At 40.4% G+C, this 25,193-nt stretch overlaps 1 protein-coding gene across 1 annotated transcript in view; it reads left to right on the top strand.

Annotated features, from left to right (window-relative positions):
- Positions 1-11,560, top strand: part of LOC139538283 (caveolae-associated protein 2-like) — a 38,732-nt gene extending 27,172 nt beyond the window's left edge. Inside the window, exon 2 of the mRNA XM_071340130.1 lies at positions 1,490-11,560. Within this exon, the coding sequence (XP_071196231.1) occupies positions 1,490-2,356 (867 nt within the window). The 3' untranslated portion in view covers positions 2,357-11,560. The remainder of the gene's footprint in view (positions 1-1,489) is intronic.
- The last annotated feature ends 13,633 nt before the right edge of the window (positions 11,561-25,193 follow it).

Below are 25,193 nucleotides of genomic sequence, written 5' to 3' on the forward strand. Positions count from 1 at the left end.
GTATTAATAAACCAATTAGGCACATTTAGGGGTGTCTTGATACAAACAGTTTTACAGAAATACAATGGTTCATTGGATCAGTCTAAAACTTTGCACATGCACTGTTGCCATCTAGTGGCCAAAATCGAAATTATGCCTCGGCTGGAATAATACATTATGGCCTTTCTCTTGCATTTCAAAGATGGTACAAAAAAAATACAAAAGAAAACGCATGGTATTATCTTTTACCAGATCTAATGTGTTATACTTTCCTACATTAATTTAACATTTCCAAATTGAAAAAATGGGCAGACTACCTCATGAAGCTGGTTGAGAGAATGCCAAGAGTGCAAAGCTGTCATCAAGGCAAAGGGTGGCTACTTTGAAGAATCTCAAATATAAAATACATTTTGATTTGTTTAACACTTTTTTGGTTACTACATGATTCCATATGTGTTATTTGGATGTCTTCACTATTATTCTACAATGTAGAAAAGTACAAATAAAGAAAAACCATTTTTTGACTGGTACTTTATGTAAATAAGATATTTCTGTAATTAATTTGTAATAAATTTGCAAAGAGTTCTAAAACATATTTTCACTTTTTCATTATGGGGTATTGTGTGTAGAGGGGGACAAATCAATTTTGAATTCAGGCTGTAACAACAAAATATAGAATAAGTCAAGAGGTATGAATAGTTTCTGAAGGCACTGTCCTGTAGCAGTGCACATGCAAGGCTAAGATCCAACTAGCTAGTCCAACTAACTTGTATCTGCTTTTGATATACAGTATCTACGTACAGGTAACTGCCAAAATAAAGAAAACACCTTGAGTAAATGAGGGATACAAAGTATATGGAAAGCAGTTGCTTCCACACAGGTGTGGTTCCTGAGTTAATTAAGCAATTATCATGCTTAGGGTCATATATATATATATATATATATATATAAAATTCCCAGTTTTACCCATTATTTTGGCTACCATGGTTAGAAGCGAAGATATCTCAGTGACTTTGAAAGAGGGGTCTCAAAGGAGCATAAGGGGTTTAATGTGTTTGAGTGTGAGTGTGTGTGTCTCAGTCACAAGATCTCAATGCAATGAATACTTATGGGAGATTCGAGAGTGACGCCTGAGACAGCTTTTTCCACCACCATCAAAAAAACACCAAATTATGGAATTTCTCGTGGAAGACGGGTGTCGCATAACTCCAATAGATTTCCAGATACTTGCAGAATCTATGCCAAGGCGCATTGAAGCTGTTCCGGTGGCTCGTGGTGGCCCAATGTCCTATTAAGACACAATGTTCTGTTTCCTTTATTTTGGCAGTTATCGGTATGTTTAATTCTGATGCTTATCTGATAACCATATACAATTATAGTGTGCATGGCTTTGTGTTCATCCGCTTGATTAATAAATGAATGACCTGAGGCTTGTTTCAAGTGATCATCCCATAACTTCACATGACCACCTTCCTAATCCTAACACCGTCCTCTCCCCTCTGTTCTCCAGGAAGACAACGAGATCCCCTCCAGCATGTTCATCAAGGACTCCCCCAAGACCTGCCAGGCCAGCCAGCTTGAGGACGACGCCCCTGCGGCACCTGCCCCGTCCGTCACCGGCATAGATGCCAACCACTCTCAGGAGGAGGGTCTCCATAACATCAGCATGTACTCCTCCGACAATGACACCGGGGGTCTCCACGAGGATGATGAAGCCCTGGAGGGAGAGGCAGAGCTGGGCCTAGAAGCGGCCCTGCCCTCCTTCGAGAGATCCAGAGCCGACCGGCTGAAGCGCTCCAGCCTGAAGAAGGTGGACAGCCTGAAGAAGGCCTTCTCGCGCCAGAGCATCGAGAAGAAGATGACCAAGATCAGCACCAAGATCGTGCCGCCCGCGAGCCGTGAGAAGATCAAGAAAAGCTTTACACCAAACCACCCTAAGAGTCCCACCGCCAAGAGCTCTTCTTTCAAGGTGTCGCCCATGACGTTCAATGTGAAGAAGTTGCGAGGCGAAGGGGAGGCTTCGACACAGCCCGGAGGCTCGCCTAGCGGGCAAGCCCACGTGGAGATCCCTCCCCTGGGTAGCATGGATGGGGATCTACCCCTGGCGGAGGTGTACTACCAGGAAGGGCTGGGTGTGGAGGGGGGAGAGGAGCTAGCTAGTCCTTCTACCCCTGGGAGCGTGCAGGCCGATTTGACCATCAATGGAGAAGCGGGGAGCCTTGAGTGTGACCTGACCATCGATCGTCCACTGGGACTTGCTCTCCCGGAGCATGATGACGATATGGGGGAGGAGGAAGAGGTTTATGATGAGGTAGAGGAGCAGGAAAGCCCGGTGGAGGTAAAGGCCCCCATACCTGCTGTGGAGCAAGCCTCATAATCTCATCCCTCTCATCTTTTGCTTCTGCACATTCCCTGGCCATTTTATGTTAACATGCCAACACTGTAGTCATCCCTCCATCTTTCCAGCCTACCAATTTCTGAAAAATCTCAAGCTCCAGTGCTAACGATACGGAGCCCCTAAGCATCCCTGGCCCTCCAATGCCTCCAGCCCTGCATGTACGATTGATCCAGGAGATCCCAGATCAACAAGCTTCCATTTCAGAGATCCTGATTTATCAAGAGTGATCAAGATATCCTGCATCAGTTGCTCCTGCCTGGTGTGTTTAGCTACCTACCCTTCTTTGGGGCTACCTTAGGACAAGAACCAGCAAGCCAAGGGACTATAACTCACCTTCCCAACTGGAACCTGGGCTTCTGAACAGCACATCTCCAGGATGCTGAGCCAACTCTCTCTCGCTGTTGATCTGTCTTCGCATGGGCCTCTCTGTCTGACGGATAGTCTCTTTGTTCTCCTGCCTCGCTTGAATGCCGGTAAATATTTGGCAAAGAGGGTAAAGCCCACAGCTTGGGAAGGGTAGCCCATTGCCAGGTTGTCTGGGCATTGGTATGGGGCGGTAACTATGTTTCTAACGCAAGGTTGGTGTAAGGCTGAGGTTTGTGACATATGCATTTGACCCAGGTCTGGATATAACCATACAACCTGAGTGCAGGGTAAAAATGGAGCCATAGCATTAAGGCAATTTCATGCCATCCCTACCTTAGTTCATTTATTTGCCATAATATATATACTCATCAGAGCTCTCATGACAAAAAACACAGCTTGAAAGTGGTAAGTGGTTTAAGGAGTGAAATATCAGTAGGCATAACGACTTATATAGAATCATGTTTGAGTACTGTCACCTGACTTTCATAAATATACTGTCAAAATGGTCATGTTGGAGCTGATTACGTGTGCATTCGGTGCACCTAATGTTAGCATAGCACTCACATAAACAATGTTGACACATTCCTATATGGTTGAAACACACATGCACACAAACACTTGATTAACTAGCACACATTTACTGAGGCACCCACAAAGACAATCACACACACACTCATACACGCACGGAATTCTTCAAACTTACACAGGCTGTTGTGGGTAATTGCCATCCTGGAGTGAGGAATTCCTGTTTTGGAAGCCCTGTTGGGAAAAAAACAGCATAGACCAGCATAGGCTGGTGACAAGCCTTCATTGTTTGGACACTGGTCACCAGCATTCCAGCATATGGTGGCCACCCGCAAAACCCGCATCAAGTTACGTTATGCTGGCTTTGCAAAGTGATGTCTAATTCCTAATGGAATCCAGCCTGAACGAGGATATCCAACATTTGGAATGTTTATTCACCCACGATTTGCATTCAGAATGACTGCCAGGGTTTTGCCCTCAAAACATCAAAGCAAGCTTTATTTATACACCACATTTCAGACATGGAATGCAACGCAATGTGCTATACAGGAAAAAAACGAATAAAAAATTATTAAAATATAGGTGAAATATTTCCTACACAACAAACATAAGATAAAAAACTAAAGAATGGCACAAACTTAACCAATGGCTGTGCTGTGTAGGCCTATGGTGGCAGTTCAGGAGGAGAGTCAAAGGCTTTTTCTAAAAATGATTTTTGATTAGGCCTAATCCAAGAATGCACTCTTGCGTGCGCACTATCCTAAAGCCTTTATTCTGTTCAGTTTGAGAAGGAGAGCGCAAAGATGACGAGGACCGGAGGTCAACTTTGATTGCTTGCTACTACTATAATTTATTTTATTAAAAACAATGTTACTTTTCCATTCTGAAAGCGTATTGATCAGAGTTATTGGCTTCACAATCAGCCAGATTCGAGTAACTTACATTGTGAAGACTGAAACTTGAAACAGCAGCCGTGGCACAATCAATTGGAAATTGACAGCTCATGGTGCTGAAAGTAGGCAAATTTGAGTAGGCATAATTAATTAAACTTTACTAACAAGAGGGCTTTGTGTTGGAGCCTATTTATTCATATTTAAGAAATAATAGGTAGGCCTACCTGTTTGGCAGATTAAATTAGGCAATAGGCTGCTATATAGATATATTTGTCAATTCCATCTCAGTGAAGGGCTGTTAGGTTAAAACCAAGACTCGAATTGAGGGGGTATGAGGGTATGCCATAGCCCTACTTTTTAAGAAAGAAAATGGCAAAATGCACAAGCTTACGTCTTACGTTAGTTTAAGATTTTAAAACTGATCCGATTATATAACGTGATATATTAGAGCGCTTTGGTCCTTGATGCTTTACAGTATGCCTTGTTTCGTTTCTTTGACATTCAGAGGCTGAGACACAACCTTCTATAGCCGAGGACCCCAGAAATATACTTTGCTTGGGAAGTAATCTAATTCTCTCACTATCAATTGATTAAGCGATTCACTTTCTGTACAATAAATGTTTAAACCCAGACAACTTTTAGGGAAACAAGGGCTATTTTTTCTCAGACCTGCAAATACAATGATAGATTCATGCAATGCTTTGACTATAAAGGAGATCTTTCCACCCCTACTCTCATCCACGGTGGTCTGTGAACCCACAACCTTCTGGCCAGCAGCCCTGTGCGCTATCAAAATTCCTGCATTGCCATGTAATGCTTACAGGAAGAAGAACACTTTCTAAAAATGTTTCTAGAAGGCTCTGGTCTGTCCAAGATGTGAGGATAAATGGTATAGACATGGTCTCCGCTATCCACTTTGTTTTAATTATTATTATTTGGGGTATAAGGGAGAGTCACTTTTTTTTCAAGCATTCAGGGAGTGTTTAATTGAAATGTAACTGATGAAGGTAGGACTGTCCATATTCATTTCAGAAAGATCCCGTTTTCTCCATGTGACCCTTACTACAAAATAATGTTCACCACCTAAACTGGAGCAGTAACGGGTGAAATAAGTTCAACTAAGATATTGGGTTAGTCTGTATGTTATGTATCTTTGTGTAGCATAAGATAAAATGAATTGATTAATTAAAACAACCAATGTACATGCAAAAACACAGATATTGAAACAAACTATTCTAGAAAATCAAACTGCAATATAGCATGCTGGGAAATATGATAATGAGGAGCGTAGTTTAGCAGACCAGCTTGTCCAGCTAGACCATGCTGGACCAGAATATACTCCAAAGAAGAAGAAAAAAAGGTTATTTGCCAGGGCTGAGGGTAATTTTATTTTTCATATTAAGAATTCCCTCTCCACAGTGTTTTCCCTTTATGCCATGAAATGCTACACTGTTGCAAAGTTCCTTTAACTGCATGGTACAATATAGGCTACTGATTGCAGTGAAAGGAAGGTAAACAACAAGTTACTGAATTTTTACAGCTGAATGGAGGTGTTATTGCTGTAAAAAGACAGCATGCTGCTGGTTACCTAAGACTATACCTCACTTGGGATTTGAACTCAAACTCTTTGTTGCTAATGACCTGAACTTCCTGCTACACCACCAGCTCTATGTGCATGACAGAGCTTGGCCACAGATCTAATGGCAAGAACACAGTTCTGCTCACTGCTAGAGGTTGCCCAGAATCAAGTCAATAATTGTATAATTATCTGACAACACCAATGTGAAAATATCAGTACTCAGGGACACTTGATGTAATGTGTGCATAAATGCTTTGGGGATTTGAACTCACAAGCCTTTAGGCGGAAGTGCATTAATGTTTCAGCAGTGCCACCAGGTACATCTTTGTTACCAAGAACATGTGCATTCAGAAAGTATTTACACCCCTTGACCTTTTCTCCATTTTGTACAGCCTGAATTTGAAATGGATTACATTGTGATTTATTTTGTGACTGGCCTAACACAATGCACCATAATGTCAAAGTGGAATTATGTTTTTCTAAATTTTTACAAATTCATAAAAAATGAAAAGCTGAAATGTTTTAAGTCAATAAGTAATCAACCCCTTTGTTATGGCAAGCCAAAATAAGTTCAGGAGTAAAGATTTGCTTAACAAGTCACATAGTATGTTCCATGGACACACTCTGTGTTTAACATGATTTATGAATGACTACCTCATCTCTGAAACATACCGGTGGTCTGGGGTGGCAGGTATCCTAGTGGTTAGAGCAAGATCAAATCCCCAAGCTGACAAGGTAAAAATCTGTCATTCTACCCCTGAACAAGGCAGTTCACTGTTCCTAGGCTGTCATTGAAAATTAGAATTTGTTCTTAACTGACTTGCCAAGTTAAATAAATGTAAAATAATTTTGCATATTTGGGGGCATGGTCTAATATATGTGTTTTTGTGCCAACCATGATGGTTGTCGTCAAAGGTTGAATACCTCTTTTAACATGGTCAGTTTTGCAGTTGTTAAAAATTAAAAATGTACTTTGTATTTGACAGTAAATTAATGGAAGTTAGTTATATGGATGTTACTGAATTTTGTGCCGCTGAATTGGCAAACAGCTGTCAGTTATTGTAAAATTCACAGCAACTGCTAGGAACATACTGACAGTTAGGTTGCCAGTTAAGCTTCCAGTTAGTTATTGTAAAACGCACAGTAACATATTTGCAACTAGGTACCAGTAGCTCACTGTAACTTCAAGGAACTGATAACAAGAACGCTTATGACATTAGGTGACAACTAATATGTAGTTTTTGGAAAGAGCACACTTGGGACCCAGCCTCACCTGGCATCAACATCTTGGTTGGCAGCAAACTGACCTTCCTGCCACACCATCAGGTCAGTGAGTGTGACAAAAATCAGCCAAAGTAAGTTTCTGTGAATTCTACAAATACTACATGCAGCAAGCTGACAGTAAGTTATTGACATTTAAACAGGAACTTCCCAGTGACCACCTTCCATTAACTTACAGAAAAATGCACAGTAACCTTTAAACAGCTCTTGATTGTCACAAGCTCTTACAAAAAATTGTACCACTGGCCATAGACAAATCAGTTGCTCTAACTTAATTAACTTAACAATAAAACCCCTTAAACTGGTTCAACACTTAAACTGGTTCAACACACACAAAATGTAACATATTTTAGACCATGCCCCCAAATATGTTAATGAGCCCACCTCAGCACATTGCCCCATCTATATTTCAAAGTGCCATGAAAGGTAAAAAACAATTTAACAATAACACCATTAAGCTGTAAAAAAATATATTCTGTATTTTTACTGCAACTCAGTAGCTGGTAACTTACTATCAAATAACAGGTCATTTTTAACAGTGTATGCCATAAGCACATCTGAAGTATCCTATAAGTATAACTCTAAAACATGTCATTACTTCTACCTTCTAACCAGAGGGTTCTTCATAAGGGGATTCTAAATGTAACTCAAAATGGTTCCCCTACCTACAGGAACAAATCAAACCCTTTCACATTACACACAAAACAGTTCCCCCATAGGGACAAATTACAATGCCTAGTGGTTCTAATCTTTTAACACTGTCACACCTAGTGCTGTTATGGTGACCATATTGCCACCACATGGCCGCATTAAAACTCCACGTGACCGAGTCACGGTAATCTCTTATGGTAGTACCCAACTTGCTGTCTGTCCTTCAAGTCACTAATGGCCTGTTACTATTGTCCCGCTAACCACTCTGACATCAATTAAAATCCAATCGAAAATCACATCAAACACTGATCATCAAAACAGTATCATGCATTCAGAACTCACCTCACTGTGATTAATCTGTCTGAAGAAAGAAGTTCAACAGGTTGAAACTTAATGGAAAACATGGTCATTGTGGATGTTGTTTCAAAGCCTAAAAACGAAATGTACAGCACTCTAAGGTGATGATTAATTCAAAACATCCATATGCATATTAGAGCTTATGCAAAGGCTTGGCCTAAATATGAGCCCAAGCCCGAAAAAAACTCTGAGTTAAAATAATGATTGTGCCATTATAGAATACATAGCCTACCGCACATTAAGCACGGCAGAAATACATAAATATGTACATAATTGGTCTAGCCGATACCCCGAAATGAAACATATTCTAGTAATTGCTTTTGAGTGTGGACTGTATTAATATGCATACTGAATATGAAGACTGGTTACCTCATGCTACGCTCCAAACTTTCTAAACATGAGTCGGGGAGAGAACATATAGGCCTAGGCGATACTGTTGGTTCATTGATACTGCAGGGTGGCTTACAGAGTTACAGTGCCTTGAGAAAATATTCACACCCCTTGACTTTTTCCAAATTTTGTTTTGTTTGTCTGAATTTAAAATAGAGTCAAATTTGGTTTTTGGGGGGACTGGCCTACAGAAAATACCCCATACTGTCAAGGTGGAATTATGTTTAGACATTTTTACTAATTAATAAAAAATGTAAAGCTGTAATGTCTTGAGTCAATAAGTATTCAACCCCTTTGTTATGGCAATCCTAAATACGTTCAGGAGTAAAAATTTGCTTCAGTAACATAAGTTGCATGGACTGACTCTGTGTGCAATAATAGTGTTTATGATGATTTTTGAATGACTACCTCATCTCTGTACCCCACACATACAGATAATCCCTCAGTCCAGCAGTGAATTTCAAACAGATTCAGCCACAAAGACCAAGGTTTTCCATACCAAGAAGACAGTGAATATTTGAGTGGCCGAGTTAGTTTTGACTTAAATCTGCTTGAAAATATATGGGAAGACTTGAAAATGGTTGCCTAGCAATGATCAACAACCAATTTGACATAGCTTGAAGAATTTTGAAAATAAGAATTCGCCAAATGTTGCACAATTCAGGTGTGCAAAGCTATTAGAGACATACCCAGAAAGACTCACAGCTGTAATCGCTGATTCTAACATGCATTGCCTCAGGGGTTGAAGACTTATTTAATCAAGATACTGTATATATATAAATGTTTAAAAAAAATATATATTTCTTCTACAAATGTTAAAATGTTTCTTCTATGTTGCCATTAGAGTATTTTGTGAAGATCGGTGGCAATTTTCTTTTTACAATTAAATCCTTTTGAATCCCACTTTGTAACAACAAAATGTGGAGAAAGTCAAGGGGTGTGAATACTTTTAGCAGGCACAGTAGTCAATAATTTGTGACATTTTGAAACACTGTTTCTTCAGAGCTGTCTAAAAAAATAATATTTATTGTGATGGTGCATATTAAAATAATTTATTAGACTTTAAATGTAGACGTTCCAAAGGCGAGCATCAGCAACTTGTATGAGTGGAGGCCCGGAGATGCTAAACATGTTTGTTACTTAAACGTCAATTACTGTGAGACCGGCAGTCTTTCGCATGACAATAACCGTCTGACAAAATGTCATGAACACCACAACCATAGTCACATTAACAGCTCCAGTATTGTAGCAGGAAATTCAGGTTGCTGGCAACTGAGAGGTTGTGAGTTCAAATCCCAAGTGAGGTTGACACCAAAGTAATCATCATTTTACTGGTCTGCAAAACCACAACCATCAGTATCATATTTCCCAGCATTGCAGTTAGATTTTAAGAATAGTTGTTTTCAATATCTGTGTTGTTGCATGTACATTGATTGGTTAAGTAATACATTAATTTATGTTATGCTACACAAAGATAAATAACTAAACTAATCCAATCTGTTAGTTGGACTTATTGCACCCGTGACTGAAATGGTTGTTTGAGTTTAGTCAAATTTTGTTTATCTTTCTGACACTGGCAGTCATTCTGAATCCACTCTGGCTGGATTCCAATAGGAATTAAACATCACTTTGCAAGCCAGCATAATGTAACTTCTTGCTGGTCACCAGAGCGCACATGCATGGCCTTTCATTTTTTACCACAAGCAACACTTAAAGTGTAAAATATCATGGCATTGCAACCAGGGCCAACATTTGTCACATTTTCAAGACAGAAATATGTCCCGGGTTCACATCCCAGGTAAACACATGAAATACCACTTGTCACGAACCAGCTCAAAGCCCGTAACAAAAGGGAGACAACGTGGAGATAAGGAATAACAAAATACATTTATTAACTAAGTACAATATACAATGGTGTGTGTAATCAGTAATCAGTAGTGTAAGTGAGTGATTTGCATGCATGAGATAATGCAGGGTGTTGAAAGGTGCTAAAGCAAACAACCAAAAAAACACCAAGATACACAACAAAATCTGTAAAGGTGTCTGCATGAAGAGAGTCTCTTCCATGAATGGGGAAGTGGTGTATTTATCCTATGACATAGCGGGCCCAGGTGTTTCCCATGTAGCTGACGACCCTCCCAACTCCGCCCACCGGCATCCTAATAAGGAAACAAGAACAAAGAGAGAATACGGCAGACAGAGTGGGAGGGTCGTCACACACTTTTGATCCTGAAGTTGAACCCTACATTGTTGTCATGTAAAAACTACGCAAGGGAAGTGCTGTTGGTCATTACGGAGGTCTGGTAAATAGAGAAAGAATCCAATGCCTGTAACGAAAATTCAAATTTTCTCAACACCGCTTTAGCGGGAAAGCGCAGCAAGAAGGCCTTCCTATAAATATTCCATGGTGTTTCATTGTCTGATGAAAAGTGTTTGAACTTTGAACAATGGAACCTATGGAGGAGGAAGAAGGCATATGTCTTAGATTATGAAATATAGAAGTATGAAATATTTACACATTATATAATGAAATTATAAGCCTTCTATCTGTAATACAGTATCTATGGTATGTGCTCGTCCACGTATGGATGGTGTTTCCTCTTATAGATATCACAGTACTGGAAAAAGTGTCAAACTTTAAATATGTGTAGAGATTACGATTCAAATGTGACTGATTTTGAGGTGTTTCTTGTGTGAAAAAAAACCAGACACAATTTTTAAAAATGTCAGCGCTTTTCAATAAGCTTCATAGTGCTTTACATTGCATGGGAGTAACGCACCCCACCTGCCACCATTGTGTACAGTAGCACACCAACCTGGGTGATGCTCAGCATCCATTTTATGCCAGAAAAGCTCACCACACATTGGCTCTCACAGTGAAAGAGGTGAATGTCACAGGTATCAAGTCCCCATACATGGAGTACTAGTATTGTTACTGTAACCTTTTGGTTTTAGATTATACTTTATTTAGTCACATAATTTCACCCAGTTGTAATCCCTCAAGCCAAATAAGTTCTTTCTCCGTGACAGGAAACTCTTAGCAACATTTTCTGTAACGTATTTTCTTCCTATAGACACTACTTGTAATTGATATGCTCGAGTTAAGCATCACAATACATAAATAAAGATTTGTAACAACTGCTGGAGTCTACCTGTGTTTCTTCAATTGCCACACCAAGTCATGTATTACTGACAGTGGAGGCCCCTCTGAGGGGGAAGGGGAGGAACATCCTCCTCAGTAAAATTTCATAAAAATGTAAATAGTGAAACATTAAAAAAGTCTTTAGATAATTGATTAAAATACACTGTTTTGCAATGGTCTACAGTAACTTCAACAGTACTGTCTGGGGTAGCACCGTGGTGTAGTCGGAGGACAGCTAGTCCTCTGACTACATTGACTTCAATACAAAACATTGGAGGCTCGTAGGCCTCACCCCCTTCCATAGACATACATGGTAATTATGACCACTTCCGGAGGACGTCCTCCAACCAATCAAAGCTTTTTCAGTATGAACTGACATGTTGTCCATCCAATCATAGCATGAGGATCAGAGAATGAACCTAGTGTGTTGTATTGAGATTGTGCCACAGAGCATTATGGAGGTTATATTTGTTGAGAAGCTTGGTGACATTGTTGGATAGAGATTAAGAGTGATAGTTGAGCATTTTTGGGATATTATTCCATTCAAATTACAGGAGACGGAGAAGGTATAAAATAAATTGTTACCTTGATTTGAGACCTTGATTTTTGAGTCCAGTTAGTGCAATTTATAAAAATGTGCCTTGCTAACTTCAGTAGCTAGCTAGCTACCAGCGCGAGTGTGCAGTTTTCTCCGCCATAATGGTAGAATGACCAACGCTGACGAAAATGTTGTGGACTTTTTGTTGAAGAACCCCTTCCATTCTCTGGGGTACACGGAAAAGGTGCAAATTAAAAGTGAGGGTCGACCTCTGCCTGAGATCAGTTTCATGAAGAAGGAGGAAACGGTAAGGGTGTTCAATACCAACTGGTATCAAAAGTATAGCTGTTTAAGAGGGGGCCTTTCATCAGGCCGCCTGTATTGCTGGCCTTGCCTGCTTTTTGGAAAGTCTGAGCCTTGGTCGAAAGGTGAGTACAGTGACCTTGAGATCATCGATTTTCAGCTAAATGGTAAAACAAAAGCAGGGAGCATATAAATGCCCACATCAGATTCAAGCTTCTGGGGAAAAGCTGCATCGATTAGGACAAAGGTCTGCGTATTCAAACTACGCAACTGTAACGATCTTCTTCATCTGATGAACAGGATAGATCGGACCAAAACGCAGCGTGGTAAGTGTCCATGATAATTTATTAGAACTGAACACTAAATACAAAAAAACAAAAGTGAACCAACGAAAATCGAAACAATCCTGAAAGGTGAACACAACATAAAACATAAAACAACTACCCACAAAAACCAGGTGGGAAAAGGCTACCTAAGTATGGTTCTCAATCAGAGACAAAGATAGACAGCTGCCTCTGATTGGGAACCATACCAGGCCAAACACATAGAAATACAAAACATAGAATGAACATAGAATGCCCACCCCAACTCACGCCCTGACCAAACCAAAATAGAGACATAAAAAAGGAACTAAGGTCAGGACGTGACAGCAACACAACGAGAAAGTAAGAAGAAACGTGGATGTTCTCAAGCGGCTTATCAACACCACTGCATTTTTGGGAATGCAAGAATTTGCTTTTAGAGGACACAACAAGAGGAAAAATTCTGCCAACAAGGGCAACTACAAGGAGCTTGCAGAGGTAATTGCACGTTACGATGCTTTACTTGCTGAACATATCAAACTTCCGACTGTCTTTTCTGGGGTGTCAAAAACAATTATGAATGATTTGATAGCTTCCGTCGCATCATCCATTAAAAGTTAGATTAAAGAGAGAGGTTGACACAGTGCATTTTTTCACATGAGCTCAAGTAGGCTTTCCACCTTCCTCCGATATTTATTTATTAAAGATGATAACACATAATCACCCCGGACAGACACAAGCAAAAACTCACAACATAAATATTGCAGCAGCCTAGGCTACACCTAGACATTAGAAATCTGTATGGGATTTCCCACCCCATACAGAACCAATCAGTTTATATAATCGAGAACATTCATCAGAAATTATGCGATATGAAGCAGACAGTTGGGCGCCGCCTGACCCACTAGTTGGTCAGAAGGTTCAAATCAACGTTCCATATCGTAATTTCCGAGTAGGCAAAAAGCATCAACTACGGCTGTTATTACACCCCGTATACGTTGGTGGCGGTAATTACCATATGTATTGTGCTGTAACTAAAACCAGAAGAAGCTGTCTTTTCGGCTTAAATCCTGGGAACCATGGCATGGTGTCATTTCCTGTTTTCGGGGCTAGTCTGAGTCTAATTTATTTGGCTGCATCTCATGTCTCTGTCTTAAATCTCCATATTTTTCCCGAAGTGTGCAATAGTACACTATCTTGCATGGATTTAAACTGTCTAGCCAATGCTTACACCATTCATATAACCAGGAACCAATATCCAAATTGGGTACTTAGAAAGACTCATTTAATATGATATGCCTACATTTAAAATGCATATAGCAATAATTAAACACTGGAATGGTACAGTATATGTGCAGAAGATGAATGTGCAAGTAGAGATACTGTAGTGCAAAGGAGAAAGATAAATAAATAAATACAATATGGGGATGAGGTAGTTGGATGGGCTGTTTACAGATTGGCTATGTACAGGTGTAGTGATCTGTGAGCAGGTGCAGTGCAGTGAAAATAATGTGTGCAAAAAGTAACTCCACTAGTCATGCATTATGATACAGTAGATAAGTATGTGTCCTATGTATCAGATAATTTAAATGTAATTCATATTATATCTTAATTTAGAATAAATCAAACTTAGTTGTTGTCTTGTTTTTCTTTACAGATGCCAATCTTTTAAAAGAAAAAGAGCCACACTGGTTTACAGAGACCTGACTAGAGGCGTGATAGTACATCAACTTGGATCGGTGAGAAAGTTGCTCTGTTCTGTTCAACTTTTAATTTAACCCGGATAGTCCACTCAGTAGCAATTGTCACTACTCTCTAGGGAGTACTGGGAGACAGAGTCGGTTTCCTCTACAGCAGAAGTTGTGTTCAGCTGTAGTGATGCACCTCCTCCACCAGCATAAGAAAAAGGAAGGCAGCGGATGTTGAGGCCTGGAAGCGGTTGAGGGAGCTACTACACCTGCCTGCAGTGGGGGCGGCATGTCCTCCACCCAACGCCATCTGCAGTGTGTGTAGAGTTTTGGAGGAGGCTGAGCTATGGTGCAGTGGGTATTGTGGCTCAGATAAATATTTCTGTGCCATCTGTGCTGTGAGAGCACACAGCACTCCCAACATTGTCCACCAGTTTTTATGTTATGTCAACAAACCTGTCAACTTCTGGCAAAAATCGCCTCCCAGTCCAAAATCTTTATCATGTACATACAGTTCAGTTTCGATAAAAGTTACAGTTCCCTTTTTATTTTTAAAATTTTATTTCACCTTTATTTAACCAGGTAGGCCAGTTGAGAACAACTTCTCATTTACAACTGCGACCTGGCCAAGATAAAGCAATGCGGCGCGACAAAAACAACAACACAGAGTTACACATGGGATAAACAAATGCACAGTCAATAACACAATAGAAAAAGTCTACGTATAGCGTGTGCAAATGTAGTACGATTAGGGAGGTAAAGGCAATAAATAGGCCATAGAGGCAAAATAATTACAATTTAGCAATTAACACTGGACTGATAGACATGTAGATGATGAAGTGCATATCTATCAGCGGCAAGGTAAATGTGCCAAATCTGTCGTGCCAAGCACAGAGTTGATATTGAGTTTTCGAACAACTTGTGCAATGAAATATCCCCCTGATAGTGTCGTGTCAAATCTCGCCCACTATATCACAGCATCAAGTGTAGCAGCATCATGCTCAGAGACAGTTTCTGCCGCCAAGCCATAAGACTGTTGACGAAAATGGAACTCTTTGCTGCTATGGCAAATACTGTACTGTACTGTACTTAATATTCTGTAGTTATCTACTTATTTCATTGTATTGTGCACACTACGCCGTATTCCTGCACAAATTACAACTTTGATTTTGATTTCATTTGATCTAGTGTACCATAACCCTGTTCACTCGGTTGTTACGATGAAAATATGGAGTCATTGAGAAAGTTCTTAAGAGACATGCATCTCACCGACATCGGATGTCATGTTTAGTGATGGAATCTAAGAAACGGAATGTCCTCATTTCAGGAAGAGCTCATGACGTCTGGCTGCAGTTTTGCAGCTGTGAGTTGGAACCTGCCACTGATCCGCTACAGACTCTGGTCTGCCACCCCCCATCTGCCGCGAACAGCAATTTCAGTGGACCGCCTGCGCCAGTTTGCAGCCCTGCATCTGGAGTGTGGGGTGTCTTTGAGGGGAATTAGCTTGGATTTTCATAAATCCAATGTATGCTGGAAGGTAGTTATTGTATTTTAAATTGGAAATCAAACCATACATGTAAGTGTTTTTTACTATGAGGAGTAGTTTTATTTTCATTCTATCTACAGACAGTTGAGTTCTACCGGAAGCTCACAAATTAGTCATTTGAGGAGTTCAAACACTGGCAGTTTGAACGAGAGACTGTCAGGAAGTTGGCGCTACTGACCTTGGACGGAACAAAGTGTCCTCTCTGTCCACAGGTATGTCAATGATAACAATTAAGGAACAACAATAAGTAAGCGAGGATTCTTATTTGCTTTCAGTGATGTTCATAATTAATGAGGGGAAATATATCCAACCTTAGTTGTCTTTCTCATATATCTTCTATCTTTGGGCAGCAGGTAGCCTAGTGGTTAGAGCGTTGGACTAGTAGCCGAAAGGTCGCAAGATCGAATCCCTGAGCTGACAAGGTAAACATTTGTTGTTCTGCCCTGAACAAGGCAGTTAACCCACTGTTCCTAGGCTGTCATTGAAAATAAGAAATTGTTCATAACTGACTTGCCTAGTTGAAAACATTCCTTGCCAAACAGTTGCAATGTTATGCAGCAATACCATTGCAAGCCTCAAAAATCCAAGTCGTTGGAGGCAGAAACAGGTAAAGTACGGGATTGCCAGACAGGCCGCTACGGTTGCCATAAAAGCCTGTCTGGATCCACAATATGCTGGATAACGGGACTCTGGTAAAGCTAGGTGGACCAATCATCTGCTTAATGGATACACCGATTACAGATGCATTCACGATGAAACTACAGTGACCCATGTTTCCCAAAAAGCACAAGGGTTTAAGTAATAGCCTCCATTCCCTGTATCTCTAATAAGTTTGTATAATTCATTATTTGCATTATTGTTTTAAAGTAAAACGGTCATCAAATTATTGCAGCTGATGCCCTATTTGGTCTTCCCAGAAAAATATTGCCTGGGACAAGCATTGAGGGTCCAAAACATGCTGGCAGCTGGACGGTTCTTTTGTGACCAAGACATAGTCTACTGCTTTGTAGGAGGAGCATCAGACACACCAACTGAGGTAAACTGGATTTTGAAGAATGGGATGTATTCAGGAGAAGCCATTTATCCTTGGTGACGCGACACTAGCATTGGACTATTCTGTCCCTAGTATTTTTTTTGAAGTTGAACAGATCAGATGAAACATGAACTGCATAGTGAATGTGACTTTTTATGCACTCTTTTTACAGGAGTGCCCGGGATTTCAAGCAGGGAATGTGCTGTGATCCAAAACCAAAAAACTGGACATAGCTGGTGTGTGAAGAGAGGAGAGAAGTATTGTTGATGGATGAATGTGGATGGATGGATGGATTCTTCAGATGTGTAGCTGATGTTTAGTTGATTTTTTTAGTTACAGTGGCAAGAAAATGTATGTGAACCGTTTGGAATTACCTGGATTTCTGCAGAAATTGGTCATCAAATTTGGTCTGATCTTCATCTAAGTCACAACAATAGACAAACATAGTGTGTTTAAACTAATAACACACAAATTATTGTATTTTTCTTGTCCATATTGAACACATCATTTAAACATTCACAGTGTAGGTTGGAAAAGTATGTGAACCCCTAGGCTAATGACTTCTCCAAAAGCTAATTGGAGTCAGGAGTCAGCTAACCTGGAGTCCAATCAATGAGACGAGATTGGAGTTGTTGGTTAGAGCTGCCCTGCCCTATAAAAAAACAATTCACAAAATTTGAGTTTTTTCATTCACAGGAAGCATTGCCTGATGTGAACCATGCCTCGAACAAAAGAGATCTCAGAAGACCTAAGATTAAGAATTGTTGACTTGCATAAAGCTGGAAAGGGTTACAAAAGTATCTCTAAAAGCCTTGATGTTCATCAGTCCACGGTAAGACAAATTGCCCATAAATGGAGAGTTCAGGACAAGTTCAGCACTGTTGCTCCTCTCCCTAGGAGTGGCAGTCCTGCAAAGATGACTGCAAGAGCACAGCGCAGAATGCTCAATGAGGTTAAGAAGAATCCTAGAGTGTCAGCTGAAGACTTACAGAAATATCTGGAACATGCTAACATCTCTTTTGACGAGTCTACGATACGTAAAACACTAAACAAGAATTGTGTTCATGGGAGGACACCACGGAAGAAGCCAGTGCTGTCCAAAAAAAAACAATTGCTGCACGTCTGAAGTTTGCAAAAGTGCACCTGGATGTTCCACAGTGTTACTGGCAAAATATTCTGTGGACAGATTAAACTACAGTTCAGTTGTTTGGAAGGAACACACAACACTACGTGTGGAGAAAAAAAGGCACAGCACACCAACATCAGAACTCAACTGTAAAGTATGGTGGCGGGAGCATCATGGTTTGGGGCTGCTTTGCTGCCTCAGGGCCTGGATAGCTTGATATCATCGATGGAAAAATGAATTCCCATGTTTATCAAAACATTTTGCAGGAATGTAAGGCTGTCTGCCAATTGAAGCTCAACACAAGTTGGGTGATGCAACAGGAAAACAAACAAAAACACAGAAGTAAACCAACAACAGAATGGCTTCAACAGAAGAAAATATGCCTTCTGGAGTGTCCTGACCTCAACCCAATTGAGATGCTGTTGCATTACCTCAAGAGAGCAGTTCACACCAGACATCCTAAGAATATTGCTGAACTGAAACAGTTTTGTAAAGAGGAATGGTCCAAAATTCCTCCTGACTGTTTGGTTTGGTTGAGGTTATTGCTGCCAGAGAAGGGTCGACCAGTTATTAAATCCAAGGGTTCACCTACTTTTCCCACCCTGCACTGTGAATGTTTACACGGTGTGTTCAGTAAAGACATGAAAACGTATAATTTCTTGTGTGTTATTAGTTTAAGCAGACAGTGTTTGTCTATTTTTGTGACCTAGATGAAGATCAGATCCAATTTCATGACCAATTTATGCAGAAATACAGCTATTTCCAAAGGGCTCACATACTTTTTTTTGCCACTGTATATATAACATTGGCTAGGATGACTGATGTCGGACTGTCATTTCAGGCTTGCAAATGCTGTGTTCCTGCTGGGGGATCTGAAAGCAATGCAGGGACCAGACATAAAATTGATAGATCAATCTATATTAGCTATTATAATACATGAGATAATGTGTTTAATATTTAACCAACACCCTGTAGTAAGAGATTCATGAATAGCTTAATACGGTTTTATGAATAGCTTGAAATGGATTGCTCCATACCTGCATTGTCATCATAAGTAATATTTTACACAAAAATGCACAAAATAACTGCTCCCACACTCAATTATTTTGACATTTAGAAAAACATTGTTATAATTTATTCTGTTAAACACCAATTATTTGTAGTTGCAGACAGCAGACAGCCCTAACAGTATTAAGAAACAGCTAGTTGTAATTTGTCCCTTAATGAATCATCATCACCCATTGTAATGCTCATTATGGTTTCTGATTGTACTTTACATTTCTGGTCACTGATTGTACCAGGTATGTGACTGGTAGTGGACTTGCTGATGGAGAACAGATGACGAGGTTGTGGTCCTACCTTATAACATTTGGGAAGATCACAAAAGAGATGACACCATCTCATCACGTTGACACTCTTACCGATGACCACCTCTACTACACAGCCCGGGTCAGGGAGGTATAACTTGTGGCAGCAGGTAGCCTAGTGGTTAGAGTGTTGGGCCAGTAAACAAAAGGTTGCTGGATCAAATCCCTGAGCTGACAAGGTTGTTCTGCCCTTGAACAAGGTAGTTAACCCGCTGTTCCCTGGTAGGCCGTCATTGTAAATAAGAGTTTGTTCTTAACTAACTTGCCAAGTTAAATAAAGGTTAACTGGAAATTAGTTAAGTATTGCAACAATCCATTGTGTTGATATAATTTTGCACAAAAAAAAGTGTATTCACCTTCACATGTTATAATACCAGCAATAAAACTCCGTCGGCAGAAGGTCTTGAAGGAGGGAACCGAGGCAAAGGAGGAGTTAATGGTGCTGCTAAATAGCATTCCAGGTTAGATTCCATGTGTTTTGCTCATAATGTTTCTTAATATGTAATTATCCTTTTATGCAACTTCAATCAGATGAATTGGAAGCAGGGCTTCAGTAGCTGGAGGCTTTCTCCTACAGAGCTCCTCTTTATGGAATAGTTTGCCGACGTGAGAGAATCAGACTCGGTCTCAACCTTCAAGTCTAGACTGAAGACTTCTCTCTTCTGTCAGCCTTATGATTGAGTGTTGTCTGGCCCATGGGTGGGAAGGTGAACAGAAAGGTACTCCCCCCCCCCCACATACCACCCCACCCATAAACATTGACTTCCTTAAACATGAAAGCCATCTGACCCTAGAGTCTTGAAATGTTTGCATCCTCTATAGCCATTATGGTCTTTACCTGAACCTGCTGGTCATCTATGAACGTTTGAACGTGTTTTTGTGTCCTGTTCTGATTATCCATCAGTCTGACAAGCATGCACACCATGAACCGTTTGTATTGTGCTTCTGCCTCTGGCATTGCTTGCTCTTTTGGGTTTAGGCAGGGTATCTGTAAAGCACTTTGTGATTCTGTTTTACAACTGCTGATGTAGAAAGGGGTTTATAAAATACATTTGATTTGATAATGAAATCCTTGCTGTGGTTTGACTGACAATTTGATATTTTAGTAAAATTCCTAACATTGTCCATAAGATATTTTTTACCAACTTGTGAGCATTGCACGTGTATAACTTAATTTTATTTTGTTCTGCAATAGATTTAATTAGGCCCTTGATTATGTTATAGGCAGCACACAGTAGGATGTGGAAGTTTGGATCAGATCACACTTCACGCTGGATAATCCACTCTACACTCAAATAGATTTTGCTTTCCTAACTGGTTAGTTTTATGATGAGATGCTTTCATACTGTTATATTTTCGCTTATATATTTGTATAATATTTCCTAGGTCTGACATGATGCCCCCGTCAATCCCCAATGATAGGAACGATCAGTTGACTACTCATCTTGAAAAGTAAATTGCTTTTTAATGATGTCTCCATCACATTTGTCCCACTGTATTCGGGCTAGTCAATATAGGCTTGACAAATTTCAACATAAATGCTTACGTTTCAGCCTGGAGATAAGGTTGAAGACCATGGAGAAGAGAAACTGGATTGTACACTACACTGCGCAGCAATTTTGGAAAGTCTGCAAACTAAGAAGACTCACTGTCTGCTGGCCACAATCCATAGGCTTGTCCTGGAGTGCTCTTTCTATTGTGGCCTGGTCAGAAAGTATGCAGGTACTGAAGCCAATTCAGTGTTGAACACTGCATCACGCCCTGGCATATCACTGCTGTTGTTAACTCATTCACCCAGATGCTTTGAACTATATGAAAGATTTCTATCAAACTTCAAGATTTTCATTAGCATTTCTTAAAATAGTTTTTCAGATGGACAAACCATTGCTGTGCGGCTCTCCAGAAAAATCAAGCAGACATCAGAGAATAAAACAGCAGATCAACGCCTACAATGGAAGGAACAAGTCACCTCAATTCCCCCCAATTCTTGGGCAAAGTGTGGCCGAGCCAACACGCTTTCACCTGGGTGCCTCTGTGCTGTCCGAAATAAAATGCAGAACATATTAAAGCTCCAGCAAGCATTTTCAATGTTGGCTGGTGATGGCCCAGTCAGCACAGATGGAGAGGAGGACAGTGAATCAGAGGACAGTGATTCAGAAGATGAAAGTGGTTGAGGAATGAATGTTTGTGTGTGCGTGTGAGTTCTACAGGGACAAACTATACACCGAGTATTCCAAAAATTAGGAACACCTTCCTAATATTGAGTTGCACCCCCCCTCCACCATTTGCCCTCAGAACAGCCTCAATTTATCGGGGCATGGACCTGTACCCCCCCGCACATTGACTCGGTACCCCCTGTATATATGCTTGTTATTGTTATTTTATTGTGTTACTTTTTTTACGTTAGTTTATTTAGTAAACTCTATTTTCTTAAACTGCATTAGTTAAAGGCTTGTCAGTAAGCATTTCACGGTAAGGTCTACAAGTGTTGTATTCAGCGCATGTGACAAATACAATTTGATTTGACTTTACAATGAGTCGAAAGCATTCAACAGGGATGCTGGCCCGTGTTGAATCCAATGCTTCACACAGTTGTGTCAAGTTGGCTGGATGTCCTTTGGGTGGTGGACCATTCTTGATACATATGTGAAACTGTTGAGTTATATCCTTCCTGTTTGGCCCTGTCCGGGGGTATCATCGGATGGGGCCACAGTGTTTCCTGACCCCTCCTGTCTCAGCCTCCAGTATTTATGCTGCAGTAGTTTATGTGTCGGGGGGCTAGGGTCAGTTTGTTATATCTGGAGTACTTCTCCTGTCTTATCCGGTGTCCTGTGTGAATTTAAGTATGCTCTCTCTAATTCTCTCTTTCTTTCTCTCTCTCTCTCGAAGGACCTGAGCCCTAGGACCATGCCTCAGGACTACCTGGCATGATGTCTCCTTGCTGTCCCCAGTCCACCTGGCTGTGCTGCTGCTCCAGTTTCAACTGTTCTGCCTCCGGCTATGGAACCCTGATCTGTTCACCGGATGTGCTACCTGTCCCAGACCTGCTGTTTTCAACTCTCTAGAGACTGCAGGAGTGGTAGAGATACTCTCAATGATCGGCTATGAAAAGCCAACTGACATTTACTCCTGAGGTGCTGACTTGCTGCACCCTCGACAACTACTGTCATTATTATTATTTGACCATGCTGGTCATTTATGAACATTTGAACATCTTGGCCATGTTCTGTTATAATCTCCACCCGGCACAGCCAGAAGAGGACTGGCCACTCCTCATAGCCTGGTTCCTCTCTAGGTTCCTAGGTTTTGGCCTTTCTAGGGAGATTTTCCTAGCCACCTGCATTGCTTGCTGTTTGGGGTTTTAGGCTGGGTTTCTGTACAGCACTTTGATATATCAGCTGATGTAAGAAGGGCTATATAAATACATTTGATTTGATTGAGAGCTTAGTTTTTTGTGGAGGGACAGCTTGACTGGGCCAGTTTTCTTCTTTCATTCCCTAACCAATTCTAGAGGAAACAATAGCAAGACAACACAATAGTAAAGACTACTGCATCACATTTTCATATCAGAGTAATTGCACATAATACTTTATTAAAAGAGTAGACACAAAAGTATTGCTCCACCAACTCAGCTTTTTATCTAGCAGATGATTGAAAAAGGAGCCCTTGTATACTAAGAGTCATCTTTATTGTGTCACAACCAGAGGGACAGTGATGGGTTTTTTGAATCTGGGTTTTACCAGGCAATATGAAACTAGAAGCAAAATACAAATAGCTACTCGAAAAAGTTAAAATAACATAAGAATCAACATTATTATCACAACAGCAGAGGACAGGATCCAGGATATGCATGTTATGTTTTCAGAATTTGAAGTCATAACCCTCTGATAGCTAGCCAAGGGGAAGAGGTAGGGAGTGCATTGGGACTAAGTGAGGGAATCCAATAGCCCGACAACAATGGATGAATGAACACTTAATTGTTCCACGGTGGCATTTGTTTGGGAATAATGGCACAAATGTAACAAATCACAGAACATTCAACACTTCACTTAAATACAACATAAATTGTAAATTGTAAATCTTTTTCCTCCAAACATAATGATGGTCATTATGGCCAAACAGTTCCATTTTTGTTTCATCAGACATTTCTCCAAAAAGTACAATCTTTGTCCCCATGTGCAGTTGCAAACCGTAGTCTGGATTTTTTTATGGCGGTTTTGGAGCAGTGGCTTCTTTCTTGATTTACACTTTTCGCACCAAAGTACGTTCATCTCTAGGACACAGAATGCCTTCCTTTCTGAGCGGTATGACGGCTGCTTGGTCACATGGTGTTTATACTTGAGTACTATTATTGTTCAAACAGGTGAACACGGTACCTTCAGGCATTTGGAAATTGCTCCCAAGGATGAACCAAACTTGGCTGATTTCTTTTGATTTTCCCAAGATGTCAAGCAAAGAGGCACTGAGTTTGCAGGTAGGCCTTGAAATACATCCACAGGTACACCTCCAATTGACTGAAATTATGTCAATTAGCCTACCAGAAGCTTCTAAAGCCATGACATCATTTTCTGGACTTTTCCAAACTGTTTAAAGGCACAGTCAACTTAGTGTATGGAAACTTCTGACACACTGGAATTGTGATACAGTGAATTATAAGTGAAATAATCTGTCTGTAAACAATTGTTAGAAAAATTACTTGTGTCATGCAAAGTAGATGTCCTAACCGACTTGCCAAACCTATAGTTTGTTTACAAGAAATTTGTGGAGTGGTTGAAAAACTAGTTTTAATGACTCCAATCTAAGTGTATGTAAACTTCCGACTTCAACTGTATATCAGTATGCATATCAGACTTCATTTGAGAAGTGGGCCATAATCAGCTAAGAAATCACTAAGGCAAAATACAAGATTACACGCAAGGCAAGACCCATGGCAGATGATACTGACTTCACATTATTCACATCCAGCCATAGGTACCCAATGATGCAAAAAGGCATGTTTCAAGTATAAGCGTTGTTCCCTTAGCCATTAACACAATTAAAACCTACTCCACTGATTATTGCTAGGACTTACTAGTGAGGTTGTTTCCATGATATGTTGGCTGATTCGGTACACTATTGTTATGCTACTGTGTTGTGTTGCTATTGACATGGTAATGTTGCTTCTGTTTGTAACCTACTTTGTAACAACAGGCTGTAAAATCAGAACAAACTTGATTCACCAAGAACATTTACATGTACCAGGAATTTGACCAGGTGACATGGTGCTGATATACGAAGTCTCTATGGGGGTGCCACAGGGTTCAATTCTCAGGCCAACTATTTTCTCTGTATATTTCAATGATGTCGCTCTTGCTGCTGGTGATTCTGTAATCCACCTCTACACAGACGACACCATTCTGTATACATCTGGCCCTTCTTTGGACACTGTTTTAACAAACCTCCAAACAAGCTTCAACGCCATACAACACTCCTTCCGTGGCCACCAACTGCTCTTAAATGCTAGTAAAACAAAATGCATGCTCTTCAACTGATTGCTGCCCGCACCCGCCCGTCCGAATAGAATCACTAATCTGGACGGTTCTGACTTAGGATATGTGGACAACTATAAATATCTAGGTGTCTGGCTAGACTGTAAACTCTCCGTCCACTCACATTAAGCATCTCCAATCCAAAGTTAAATCTAGAATCGGCTTCCTATTTCGCAACAAAGCCTTCTTCACTCATGCTGC

This window comes from Salvelinus alpinus, chromosome 14, assembly GCF_045679555.1.
Source record: "Salvelinus alpinus chromosome 14, SLU_Salpinus.1, whole genome shotgun sequence".
Classification (NCBI taxonomy): domain Eukaryota; kingdom Metazoa; phylum Chordata; class Actinopteri; order Salmoniformes; family Salmonidae; genus Salvelinus; species Salvelinus alpinus.